The sequence below is a fragment of the Dendrobium catenatum genome, unplaced genomic scaffold, assembly GCF_001605985.2.
Source record: "Dendrobium catenatum unplaced genomic scaffold, ASM160598v2 fragScaff_scaffold_783, whole genome shotgun sequence".
NCBI classification, from domain to species: domain Eukaryota; kingdom Viridiplantae; phylum Streptophyta; class Magnoliopsida; order Asparagales; family Orchidaceae; genus Dendrobium; species Dendrobium catenatum.
This window is the reverse complement of record NW_021319245.1, coordinates 405336-419307: the sequence shown is the minus strand read 5'-3', so window position 1 is coordinate 419307 and position 13972 is coordinate 405336. Positions and strand designations below refer to the sequence as shown.

General features: G+C 32.9%; 1 protein-coding gene across 1 annotated transcript; it reads left to right on the top strand.

Moving 5' to 3' along the window:
- Positions 1 to 3080: 3080 nt before the first annotated feature.
- Positions 3081 to 13681, top strand: LOC110111976 (zinc finger CCCH domain-containing protein 14). Its single transcript, XM_020844045.2, has 3 exons — positions 3081 to 3323; positions 6793 to 6853; positions 12658 to 13681. The coding sequence occupies exons 1-3, from the start codon at positions 3236 to 3238 to the stop codon at positions 13442 to 13444; spliced, it is 936 nt and encodes a 311-aa protein (XP_020699704.1). The 5' UTR covers positions 3081 to 3235; the 3' UTR covers positions 13445 to 13681.
- Positions 13682 to 13972: the final 291 nt, after the last annotated feature.

Here is a 13972-nt window from a genome sequence, read left to right as displayed (position 1 = left end):
AAAGTGAAGAAAGTTCATCTTTAAACCCGTCCTGCCTTTTGGACGTCGCAAGGTTAAAGACCTTGCCAATTGAGTAAGAAGTCCAACAACGACTGTATAAAAACTATGCAATGATGAAGTTATTCCTAAAACATTTGCTCAGAATTACTTACCTTGAAATACTCAACTTTATGTTGAAGGTATTCGGAGGATCTACTTGACCATGGTTTGAGTCCAAAGTTGCCCCCCAGTCCGCATCGGACTTCTTATGATACTTGATGCCTATGGTGTGATCTTTGAGATTGCGAGCAAAAAAATTCACCCCCCAAGTCAGGAAACCACTTCCCACAGACGGCGCCAAACATTGCGTCGCAGGTATTTCGCGCGGGCTAGCATAAACTAACGATTTATTCATCTTAGCGTTTGTGACGGAAACCCGCACGCAAATCAGATAAGAGAAATCCGGGATCTAGCATTTATGAACACCAACATCTTATACGTTTAGAGAAACCCCTGAAAAAAAGGGGAAAAACCACGGGCCAGCGCCATTTTTGAATGATCCGACTAGTATTTGCAGTTCTTTTCCTGGCTGGAGGTCTTATCTATGACATCTTATGGAGTAGCATTACATAGATGTAAATACCATAAGACTGCTATCACAGTATTCGCTTTTTAGATAGGACTGCAGTTGGCATGCGACGTAGGTCAGGAGGACCGATAGTCAAACTGGCGACGTAACCTGTAGGTCGGCGGGGGACGAAGTCAGAAGGAAGGACCGTACGTTGGCGGCAAAGTGACGGACGGTCGGACAAGACTATAGTCCGATGCAGCGATATATAGTCCAGGAGTGACGTATTCAGGATGGGCGTATGGATGTTAGGATAAGACTGTAGTCTGCGGCCGAGTAGTCAGAGAGGACCGTAGTCGGCTTACCGGTGAACGTGATTCGGATGAAGGACTTATAAAAGTCTTGAGCGACAAAGATCAGTAGGACAACGCCTCACGTAGAATAAGTCCAGCAACTGGAAAGAAATACATCAGATTCGCATTAGACGTTCCAACGAAGTCCGATAACCGGTGTAGAAGTCGCGACGGTCGGGGGTAGAAACTTGAGCTGAAGAGTCGAAGTGCGACGCGGGTAGAAGTTCGACGTCAAATTGGTGGCAGAGGGAAACTACGGCTTCACTGGGCGGAGAATAGAAGTTTCGGCACCAGGAAAGGGAACTTTGTTGTAATTGGGAAAATGGAAATTTCGAGCGATCACATGGAAGTTGTGCCAGGATTCATACGTATCCTGGAAACATCCGGAAGCGAAAGAGCTCCGGCGCGTGCGTCCGAGAAGGTGAGGAATCTCCTTTTTTCCCCTTTCTCCGTCTTCTTATTCTCTTCTTCACTTGAGTGCCCTTTAGTGTAGAATGATGGGCTGCTTTTTTAGTTTTCATGAGTGCATAGCCCGTAAAATAGGCGTTTGAGATCAAGAGCGAATTGGAAGTGTTTCTGACATGGACGGCGAATATTGAATCCTTTTGATCATGACACCGTCGTTGAAAATTTGAATCCATAATGATGTCGGAATTCTAATGATCTTGGGCTTGTTGATTGTCTTCGTTGAGGCCGTTCCGATTCGAATTATAAGCTCGTCAAAAGTCGGAGACCGTTTGGTAATACCAAATTGGCGGTTTGGAACCTTCCAACAGTGCTTTTGAACCTTGATTTGGACCTCATTTGGGGCATCGCGATTGGGTTGATCTTAAGGTGTCGTTGGGTTTGTATTTCGTAGACGCTCAGTCGTTGACGTATAGTCGTTGAAATCGGAGTTCGGCGTGCTTTCCCAAATTAATTTTGAAGTTCCAACTAGCTTTTGCCTCGAGATTTCTGTGCTCGATTCAAGCTAATTTTGTTGATGACGTAATCAAAGGTATATAAATATCACAAACATAAATGAACTCCTAAGGATGTGAGACTAACAAACTAATAATTTTTAGGTTTTAACATTCAACAATGTGCTGGCATGAGACTTGGTTTGAATGAAACATGTTGTGAAATTTTGTTTTTTAGAATATATAAATAAAAAAAAATCATCATGTTGATAATTTTTTAAACTTCTTAAATTTATTATTATTATGTATATTTATAATTTTCTTCATAAAAAATAATTTTATAATTTTTGCATGTTTTCCATAACTTTTTCTGAAGGGGTGTAAACTTAAAATGATAGAAAAAAATTTCGTTAAAAGATACATATTATATGACTTTTATAAATATAGTTTAATATAATGTAAAATTTATGATATGTAAATTATGGACTTAAATACATAACATAAAACATTTATTTATATCAAATTTAAATATTATACTTATTTAGTAATAAATAAATTTTTATTAGAATATATATTAAAATTGAAGATTTGAAGAGGTTATATTTAAATTTAAAATTGTATTATTTATTATAAGATAATATAATAAATATAATAGATTATATATTCTAATTTTATAAATTATTTAATATATTGATATATGTTGATTTTATTTATTATTAGCTCAAAATTCTTATAATTATAAAATTTATTAAGATAAATTGTCATTATTATTATGTTAATTTTATTTTTTAATAATATTATTATTTTATGTACGATCATCCGGCTTCAACCCTTGAATGTCGAACCGGTCGATAACCAAATCGAATCATGAACCTCTCACTTCTTAGATTCGTTGTCCGATCGATTGTTTGACAACCTTGATCATAAAAGAGATAAACATTCATGTATCCAACTTCCTCCACTCCATTTCACTCGATATCCCCTCAAGTAACCGGTGAGTATTTATTTACGTGGCAGTACTTTGGTCCGTCAAGATCACGTGAGAAGCTGCAGGATAGGTTTGCGCTCAACAGCTTTGCACGTGATTCTCTTCTCACAAATTTTGAATTACACCCATTTGAAACCGCAGAGCCCTGGGTGTCGCATGCGGGTTGCATCTAGAGAAAAACATCCCGTCACCAAGCATTTTATTTCGATTCTGCTGCGCGGAATCCAAGCAGCCTACAAACCCGATTAAACCTAAGCACATCACGTCCACTATATAAATATCTCTCTTAGGACCTGTACAATGATTTTTCCATAGGCAGCCTTCGACTTTCTTTTCCCGCAAACCCTAGCTAGGGTTTTTTTTTCTCAATTTCTTGTCAATCTAATCGTAGTCATCTCGTCGTTCTAATAGTTCTTTATTTGCCTGCGGATTGGATCTATCTTCAACCATGAATTCATTCGGTGGAGCTCGGAAGAGAGGTAGGCCTCACGGTACCATTGGGAACGGCGGCGTTCCTGGCTCTAAGCGATCCAAAGGTATGTTGTTGATGTTATTTTCATGTTTTCTCTCTCTATCTATATTGCGTATGATCATTTCTTTGTTAGATCTACCAACTGGTCTATATTTCAGGTACAGATGTTTCCAATTCGTGATGTTCTTTTTTTTTTTCCTTCAATTTATGGCTGAGGCGTCCTTTTATAATTGTTTTCTCTCTTTGTTCTTGAGTTTGATGTCAATAGTACTATGAATGCATTTTAATGAGTGAATTGCAGCATCTTTTTTGGTTTGCTCTGGATCTTTGATCTGTTGCCTTTTCACTGGAATAATCTTGTGATAAAAGTTGTACAAGTTTTCATATAGTATTGCATTAGAATTTCCAGTTGACTGTCATTTTAAATTATTTTGAATTACTGTTGTAAAGGGTGTGTGCTGCATTACAATGTTTTTTTCTTTTTTTTTTCGCAATTTTGTTTATATGTTGAAAGAACCTATTGGTTAATTAATTATTTCATTTAGGAAAGTCCACTCAATTAAGGAAGTTGTTTTTCACTAGATTTATGGTAATTGTTGACGCTAGATTCATGCGTGGGGAAATTGATTCGAGGATAAATGGAAAAAAACTACTTTCCATGTTACCTTAGTTAAGGTTTTCATTGTTTTATCAATATTTTGTTATTTGGAGAATTGTTTTTGATTTGAAACCAATTTTGCTGGCATTTATTGGTTCTCATCAAGGGAACTTTCCATTGGTTTAAATTTTTTTTCAGATTGTTTTTGTTGACATTATTTTTAAAGGGCTTTTGAATATCTTGAGATGATTTTGATAACAAAGATCCTAGAATAAATTAATCACCTCAATCTGTTGGGCTTAACTTATCAAGTGTGAACTAATAATATGAGAATTATTCGCATTGATTAAAATTACATATGTATAATGTGATGCTGCATTCTACGGAGTTGCCATGTTGCATGTACATGCTTACAATGCTGCATGTTGAATGGTGGGATTATTTGAACAACATTTTATTTTTTTTTTATTTGATTGGCTTTACTATGTGTTAAGTAATGGGGTTCTTTGAACCTCATTTTTTCTTGATTGAATTGATGTACTTAGGGATTGGTGGATGATGCAGATGGTGCCACATATTGGATGATGTAGTTACATGGTCAATGAATGGATTACATATGACGATTAATGGGGCCAAATATACCATGGTTTTGGTTGACTAGGTCCATATACCCGGGGAAAAATTGAAGATAGGACTTCCTATAGGTTTCTATGGGTTGTTTGATATTGGATTTACCATTATTTTTGTGGTAACCCATGTTATATTTGTTGAAAGTTTAATCTTCGTGGAGTTGGGGCCTGGTGTTTAAGTGGTTACCACTTGAAAAAAATGTAACTCGTTAAAGAATAGTTTGTGTTGACCTAGTCGATTTTGTTGGGATCATCTACTGAGTTAGTGTTCTTGGAGTGTGCTACATGTTAGCTTTCATCAATTTGATGTGATTAGTATGAATCAAACAATAGACCCATTGGATTTTTTGTTCAATAAACCAATTCTAAACATGCAGGAGTCATTGTTGAGGTGGCCCTATTTGACAATGCTATTAGTCATTAATAGTGATGTTGCCCACCTACTTAGAATCATTTTGAAATATATTTTTTTTTATGGTTGCCTTATTTCTTAGGTTGCATAATTTTGGTAGCCAACATAGTTGAATCATGCTTGTAAGTGCCAATTTGGTCATACATGATCTAGTTTGAGTTTGGCATGGTCACCCTGGCAATTCAATATTTCTAGTTGTTTTTGGTGGCATAAGTGGTATTGGTAATAAGTGGATGATCTGGGTAGGTTATAGGGACCCTTGGAGGTGTCACCAAGTGATGAAATTGGGCAATGGAGGTTACATAGATTTTATTGCTTTAGTAATATCTTGAAAGCAGATGCTTTCATATAATTTTGTGATAGTAAAAAAAGATGGCATAGAAATTTCCTTATTTTGTTATAAGCTTTAATCTTTGAGTTGTTCTGATGGATTTCAGGTTTAAGAAAGGTTTGATGAATATTGGGGTTGTGCTTTATTTATATATACAGTTGAATTTGTGTATGAAATTAATCATCCATATTTGTATGTTTGATTAGTTAAGAGAAATCTGAGACCAAAAATGGTTTTTAGGATGAGCTTGGGTTCAAATATTAATTTCTTTAGTGCAATCCTTATTCTTATGATTTGGCTTAAAGAATTGCGTAGATATTATGAAATTTGATTTTGATGAAGATTCTATCAAAATATATCTTGAATAAAACTTTTTAATGCAATATGCTAGCCTTACTAATCTTAAGCAGCTTATTGATTATAAAGATATAGTTACATTATATACATACATATACATGCATACATCAAGACCAATTTAAATCCTGAAACAAAAGAATCCCTTGCAAGATAATAAATATCTACCTTAAGGTTAGCATATTGGATAAAGAGAAAGAATCATATTTTTTAATATCTATATAATTTGTTAAGACAGAATATTGATAGGCATGCAATGGAAATCTTTCTTTTATATATATATATATAATATATATATATATATATATATATATATTCTTCAAGACCAATTTAAAACGAAAGAAACCCTTGCAAAACGATCAATATCTATCTATTGAAGTATTTAAGACAAAAAATTAGAATAGGCATGCATTATAGAAATCTTTCTTATATAATTATATATATTCATCAAGGCCAATCTAAATCATGAAACAAAAGAAACCCTTGCAAAACAATCAATATCTATCTTAATGTTAGCATATTTGATAAAGAGAAAGAATCATATTTTCTAAAATCTATATAAATTATAAGAAAAAAAATAAGTAGGCATGCATTATAGAAATCTTTCTTTTATATATATATAATCTTATGTACGCCTTATTATACTACTGTATAAGTGTATATATATATTTATATATATTTGAATTTGTTTTTTGTAGCTTGAAGTTCGATACTGAAAAATGATGTATAGGATGAGTTCGGGATCAAATCATCAAGTTTCAAATTTTTTATTTTATTTTATTTACTAAAACAATAAAGATATTTACAATGTATGGCTTATTCTTATTACCTTGCATGTTTTCTACTTCTTTCATATCGAGTTGGCAAATTGATTAACACTTTTTATAATTTTTTTTCTTTTTATGTTTTTTTTGTCCATAGACAGCTAAATACATGTGTTGAAAATTTTCATTGTCACGTAGATGTGTTATTAAAAAAAACTTCAATAAAAATCTCTTCAACTATATTCTAACCATAAACTAGACCTCTCTAAAAGTTTTTAAATTGTTCTTGTTACATTCAAATTATGAAATTTATTAACTCACTGTTAATCAGTATACATATTAACTATGTTAATGGTACCAATATATTTTTCATGTTTTATAATCATCAAGATCAATAGATTAATTAACATGTAACTGAGAACATAAGATTAATTTCATGCAACAGAAATGGACTCAAGTCAACCTGGTTTAGGAAGCAAATCGAAGCCATGCACCAAGTTTTTCAGGTTCTAATCTTAACCTATGACAAATAAATATGACAAGTTGAACTTCCTTTTCTTGTTTTAATCTTATATAAATTAAACGTGAATGCCTTCATAATTTCATTTAACTATACTATACTTTAATCTACTGAATTCGTGATCTAAGCTTGTGATACAGGTTCTGAAATAAGCAAGATAACAAGCTTTTTTCTACAGTAATTTTGTCACAAACAAGATTGGACATGGAATTAACTCATACCAGCTTATGTGAAAATAAGCACATACAGAGGCAATGGAAGTAAAATAGTGCTCCATAGAAAAATTATTTGGTGATAAGTTCTTGATATATTGGAGAATGCATCAATTTAATCTTTTTTTAGCTTAACATTTTCTATTCTCAAAATTAGAAATGTATTTAGAGTTTTTATACAGCAAATGATGGCTTCCTTTCTAAGAAAGGGACGCCTAATATGGGGATACGAAAGATCTTATGGTAAGAGCTATTTATTACATTATATTTTTAAATGCCAACCAAAAGTGAAGATTGTAGTATAGAGCCCCATCAATTGCACCACTTAAATAAGTGATCTTTTTAAGCTTTTACAATATTTATCAAGTTAATTTTTGTGCTTTTGTTTAAATGCTCTATACATTATTCTCTTTTTGGTCAATATCGTGTTTTTTGGGTTTCCTTAAATCGCTCAGTCTTCTTTTGCATTATTTGGTTTGGTAATCTTATTTGACTGCTTCAATTTACAGGTGAATCTTTTTCTTTTTGTTTAGCCACATAGTGACCAGTTTTATTTTCAGTTCATTTTTTCTGCAAGGATTCACACATCCCTCTAGAAATGCTTTTCCATGATTGCTGTCTTGTATTTATTCTTTATTTTTGTTGCGATTTGTGGATTTTAGGATGCTCATCTATTCATTTATTGAAGGAAGTTGTCATTAATGATGCTAAGGATTTTTATAATTTTTTAAATGATTATTGTTTTCTATCATGGCATCTATAATGTTTAAATGGATCTCAGTTTCTGTCAGAATTTAATGATGCTTTGTTGATGTAAGTTAAGCTGGCTGAGTTACAAAAAAAATAATTTAAGAACAATAAAATGGTCTAATCGATGCATTATAATCTTTATCACCATTGACCATGCCAACTATTGAGGCTATTTGATTCATGCTCTAGTTATTTCTATTGCAACCTACGGAAAGTGTGTTCTCTCGTTTCTGCAAGTTTTTTTTAGCACATGTACACTACTTTTTTTTTACCCTTATTGCTTTCTATTTCTAATGGTGCATGCTCTACATTTTAAGTGCATGTGAATGATTGAAATTTATTTTTTCATTTAAATTCTTTGTTTTGTGTTTAAATTTTTTGTTTTGATTTTTTAAATCTATCCTTTTTTTACATTGTTGCAGTTTCATTTTATTTAGTTCTCTTTGGCTCATCTGCATGGAATTTTGTTGCAATTATTTTCTTTGTTTTGTAACAGTAAAATGTGTCAAGCATAGTTTGTCCAGTTATAGGCTTATGAAATGACTATAATTTCTCAGAGATATTTCTCATACTAAGTTCTTTAATTATAGATATTATGCTATCATTGCCATCCAATCCTTTTTATGAAGTACAAGTTACTTGAACCTCTTAAAGTTATGTATTAACTTTCTAGCATTATTCTTTCATTCTATGGTGCATCCTCAAGATTTGTATATGGTGTACTCGGTTTGTCTTTATATTTATTATTAGAAGTCCCAGGTATTTTACTGAATTATATTTTGATAAGAGGTATCTGTTTTTAGATTTATCATCTTCAATCACTATAGAATAATTTGCTTTAACTAATCAGGAGATAATTAAGTTCTTTTATTTTACAGCTTATATATATATATATATATTATTTTTATTTTATCTATATTTATATTTTACATCTTATGTATATTTAATAAACTTTTTTATTTTGACAATACTTTTTAATATCAATCTTGTAAAATTATATAATGTTCTTCTGTTTGTATGGATTTAAAATTATTTTGGCAGTTATATTATGCTTATAAAGTTATCTAATATGATAAGTGTTGTTTAAGAGGATGAAATGGTAATTATCATGTTAAATTATTATATAGATAAATAATAAATTCTTTAGTTTCATGGTATTCAAGTTCAAGAAACATTCTAAATATATTAATAATTTAAAACAAGTAAATATAAACTAAAGTTTGGAGTAATAATATGCTGCAACATAAAAAAAAACTTGGTTCTAGGCATGTAAACTACAAACTTCCTTTCAAAATAATAAAAACAAACACAATAACAAAAAACATAGCAACACTTACAACTTCTAATAGAAAAGGACACAACAACACATTACAACTTCAAATAAAAAAAGGACACAACAACACCTTGCAACGTATAAAAGTTTTAAGAAGAAGGATGCAGGTGGAATGAAAATCGTCGAGAGGAGTAATTAGAATCCCGAGACAAAATATAAGAAGGATAGTAGAAAAGGATAGCTCACAAACAAACCCGCAGGTTTTGAATGATCACATTTCAAAAAATTTTCAAAGTCTCTCTCTCTCTCACAAAGAAAATCAACCCCAATTTAATAGGAGAAATAACAGAGAATAGCATCTAATAGATCACATAAAAATACCTCCAAAATAGTCACTAAAATCCAACAAAACAGCCCACATTTAAAGCCTCCTCCTGCATAGGAATCAGCAAAGAGGTAGCAGCATGAGAAAAAATAGCCAGTATAGGGAAAGCTAGCAACACTTGGGGAAGACCAAACAATACTTAGGGAAGACCAAACAACAATAGACATACGAGTAAACAATAGAGAAAATGAGTGGATGGCAGGGAAACTTAGAGATAGTTGGGAAACCGAGGGGCCAACATGGAAAATGAAAGGTCAACGAAAAAAATTGAAAAGTCACTGGAGAAAGAAATCTAGAAACACAAGTAGAAAATAAAGGAAAACATAAAATGGCACCTCTTGACTGCATCAATATAAGGATAATCAATTTTTTACAATTCTTCATTCTTCTCATTATCCATGATATGTTATCTTTCACTAGAGTCTTCGCTATCATCTCAACTCTATTTTTTCCATATATTCCTCTTAACTTGATGATTTTCCACATGATATCTTCAAGTTCATGTGCCTACATTTTGTCAAATTGTTTTCGTAGAAGCACGGGCATTCGTTACACACTTGATACTTTTTCACAACATCACATGTTACATTTTTACCATAAAAAAACAAGTCATCTTAACTAAGGATTAGCATCCATTTCTCAAATCAAGTCAATATGCCATCCTTATTGCCTGACACCTATAAAGGAAGTTGCTTACATAAAATGACCATAAATATTAATTCATCTTTATCCTCTATAACGGTGCCCTCTTGGGACATATGTTGGGTGTCACCGTTTTGCCTAAGTGCCTACTATCATTCCTTTGACATCACTGATTGCGATCTATATTTTTCAAACATGATTAGTGTCTAAAGTTTTTAAATATAACATAAAGCGATACAACAACAACATCAAGCCTTTATCCCACTATGTGGGATCAGCGCCGTGAATCCTTTTCCTCCATTGTATTATATCACAGTCAAATTCTCATTTAAATCTAATAAAGAAATGTCATTTCTAATATTTTTAACCAGATCTTTTTAGGTCTACCTCTACTTATCTTAACATAAGCTAATTCTAATACATCTACTCTCCTAATTGGATCATTGGAAGGGCTGCCTTTTTATGTGACCAAATCATCTAAGGCGACTATCTCTAATCTTATATGTGACTGGAGCTACTCCAACCTTTTAACATATAGTGCTCGTTTCATATCCTATATCTAAGAGGAAAGCCCCACTCATCCTCATCTCGGCAACACTTAATATTATGCTTCTATTTTAATGGCCAGCATTCTGTGCCATAAAAAGCATTGCAGGTCTCACCACCATCTTATAGAAGTTTCCCTTAACATATAAGCGATGTTTTAGTTAAATTTAAACTCCCAGTACTGACTACTGATCGCCTACCATGGTTTTTATTGAAAGCATATTAAGTCATAATGCTGTTAATTCTTGCTATGGTTTGTATTGCCAGTTATAAAACATACTTCAGTTTATCTTGTCCTAAAAACATCCATTGTTGACTATGTATCTCAGCTGTTACAACTCGTTTTTTACATATCCTTTTATTTATGGAATCAATTTAGTGAGCTCTTAATACAGCAAATGATGTACTGGCATTCATCTTGTTTAACGCGCTCCATATCTATTTGATTAGACGTTGAAGTTTATTGGATTTATTGAACGAAATCTATTAGTGGGAATATCTAGGATTATTTTTGGTATTGTTGTCCTATGATGTGGTGTATGGAGTGAAAAGGCTTATTTTAAATAAAATTGCTGTTTGTATTGCTTTCTTAAGTGGTTTTATCGTTTGTTTATGTTTTATGAATCAAGACTAAGAACAGTCTATCACGCAATAACTAATAATTTAAGATAATTAATATTAATCAACTAAATAATTAATAATCATATATTAATTCCTTAGTAATTATACTTTTTAATTTAAATTGGATTATTTATTTTCCAATATATGTATCAAATAATCCATAATTAGGTTGATCATATATATGATAAGTTAATATCTTAATTATAATTAATATATAATTAATTAAACCATTTAATTTTAATATATTACTTAAATTAACGTATTATCCTGATAATTAGTTAGCCTAATTTAGTATCTATTTTTTCTAATAATTAATTAATAAGAGATGGACGTACATTTCAATTTATCAATTAATTAAAATCTGAATAATTATAATACATGATATGTAATCAACATTTAAATAGTTATATCTTAACCTAAGTATGATTTAATTATTATTTATTTGCCTGTTTTTATTGCTATTTTCGACTAAACAATTATAAGGGAGTTATAGTTGGGGGCATTTTTTCTCATATAAAGTTGAAATATAGTCAAATCAGATTTTCTTATAGTACCTAGCATTATATTGACATGGAAGTTCCTAAGGGTCCTCAATCAGCCAGCACCTAGCAGTATTGGCGTGGAAGTTTTTAAGGTGTTTGTTCTGATGAAAAGTTAAGTTGTATGAAAACCAAATAGAGTTTTCTTAGTATGATGGTTCCGAAATCTCTTTGGAATAGTGCTTTTACTAAGCTTTTTATTCACAAAATAAATAAATAATTTTTTTAAATAAATTCTGATTCTATGAAATTCATAATTACATCCATTTGGGTCTTTCAGTAGAACTTGTATCAGTTGCATGGTGATGATTTTATTGAATAACCACAATTTAGATGATACTTGATACAGCAACTGTAACATAATTTCACGGCACATGTCACAATACAATGAAAAAAAAAAAAACTTCAAAGTTAAAAAAATATTGTTAAGAAATATAAAAAACATTAAAATGTACAGCACAACATACCTTTATGTGTTCGTATGCTACTGCATATTTTTTTAGCTGTATTAACTAGCTTATCCTGTTCTTTTAACTTTATTTAATTGACGATTAAAGATAATTTAGTGGAATATAGCTGCTGCTTTTAGCAACTATTCAGCTTGCTTTTAAGGATATGGAAGTTTCGACATCAGCCACATGTTTTTTCCTTATCTTTCTAACAACGTCTAACATTGTTCCACAATGTAAAGAATTTGGAGCAGTTTTAGATCTTTATTTATTTATTTTTTTGAATCTATTCTTCTGCTGAGGGTTTGCTTTCTTGAGGAATTTTGTATTTATTTTAGAACTGAATGTTAACTACTTTTATTGTTTAATGCAGCACTGCTGGATGCCCTTTCGGTGAGGGTTGTCACTTTCTCCACTATGTACCTGGGGGATATAATGCTGTAGCAAATATGACGGGGAACCCTGGTCATGCCCCTGTTTCAAGGAATCCCGTTGGACTGCCCCCTTTATCTGATGGCCCTCCAACACCAGCTGCGAAGACACGCTTATGCAATAAGTTTAATACTCCAGAAGGTTGCAAGTTTGGGGAGAAATGCCACTTTGCTCATGGTGAAAGAGAACTTGGCAGGTCCTTACATTCGGGTCATGAAGCCCCAATAGCTCCATCAATTGGTGGGAGGCTTGGTGGCAGGTATGAGCCGCCTCCACCCGCTGGCCTTGGTGCAGCGGCCAGCTTTGGTGCTTCTGCCACTGCAAAGATTAGTGTTGATGCCTCATTGGCTGGTGCCATCATTGGGAAAGGTGGGGTGAACACAAAGCAGGTATGCCGTCTGACTGGAGCTAAGCTTTCTATTCGGGATCATGAGAGCGATACAAATCTGAGGAACATAGAATTGGAAGGAACCTTTGATCAAATCAAGCAGGCAACTGCAATGGTACGGGAACTGATTGTCAACATCAGTTCATCTGCTGTGCCTGTGAAGACTGGTGGTCTGGGAGCTGCTGTTGGCGGCGGAGGCGGCGGCGGCGGTCCAGGTCATGGCCCTGGTAGCAACTTCAAGACAAAGCTATGTGACAACTTCACCAAGGGTACATGCACCTTTGGAGATAGGTGCCATTTTGCCCATGGGGGTAGTGAACTGCGCAAGGCAGCTGCTTAAAATGTTTCATGTTTTGTAAGTTGATTTAAATTGCCAGGGAGTATTCTGCAGCGCTAGTTTGTTTTCTCACTGTAGACAAAGTATTTATAAACTGTTAGTTTTCCGTATTGCTAGCATTGTATGTTTTTTTTTTGGTTTTAACCTTTGGGATTTTATTAGGATTTGTTCTGTCTGATTCTATTACACTTGTTTTCTACGACTGTACATTTTCAGCTGCTGCTTGTTTAGTATTTGGTACTGTGCATGTGTGTTCTTTTTGACCTGCTTCGCATTGCTTATTGGTTTGTGGAGTCTCCTTGAGTGGGATACGTGTTGTGAATGCGTAAATCCTGTTTGATTGCTGTTGAAGATTTTCTAGCACTTCAGCTGTCTTATGTGATAACGTTATACTGTGGTTTTATGATATTAATCTGAATGCTATGTTTTAAAGTTGCTTATTGTGGATGACATTTTAATAGCTGTCTCAGCTGGCCCAACCGTGTATATGGATGAATGAAGAGACGCGATTCGTCTAAAAAATACGATTGA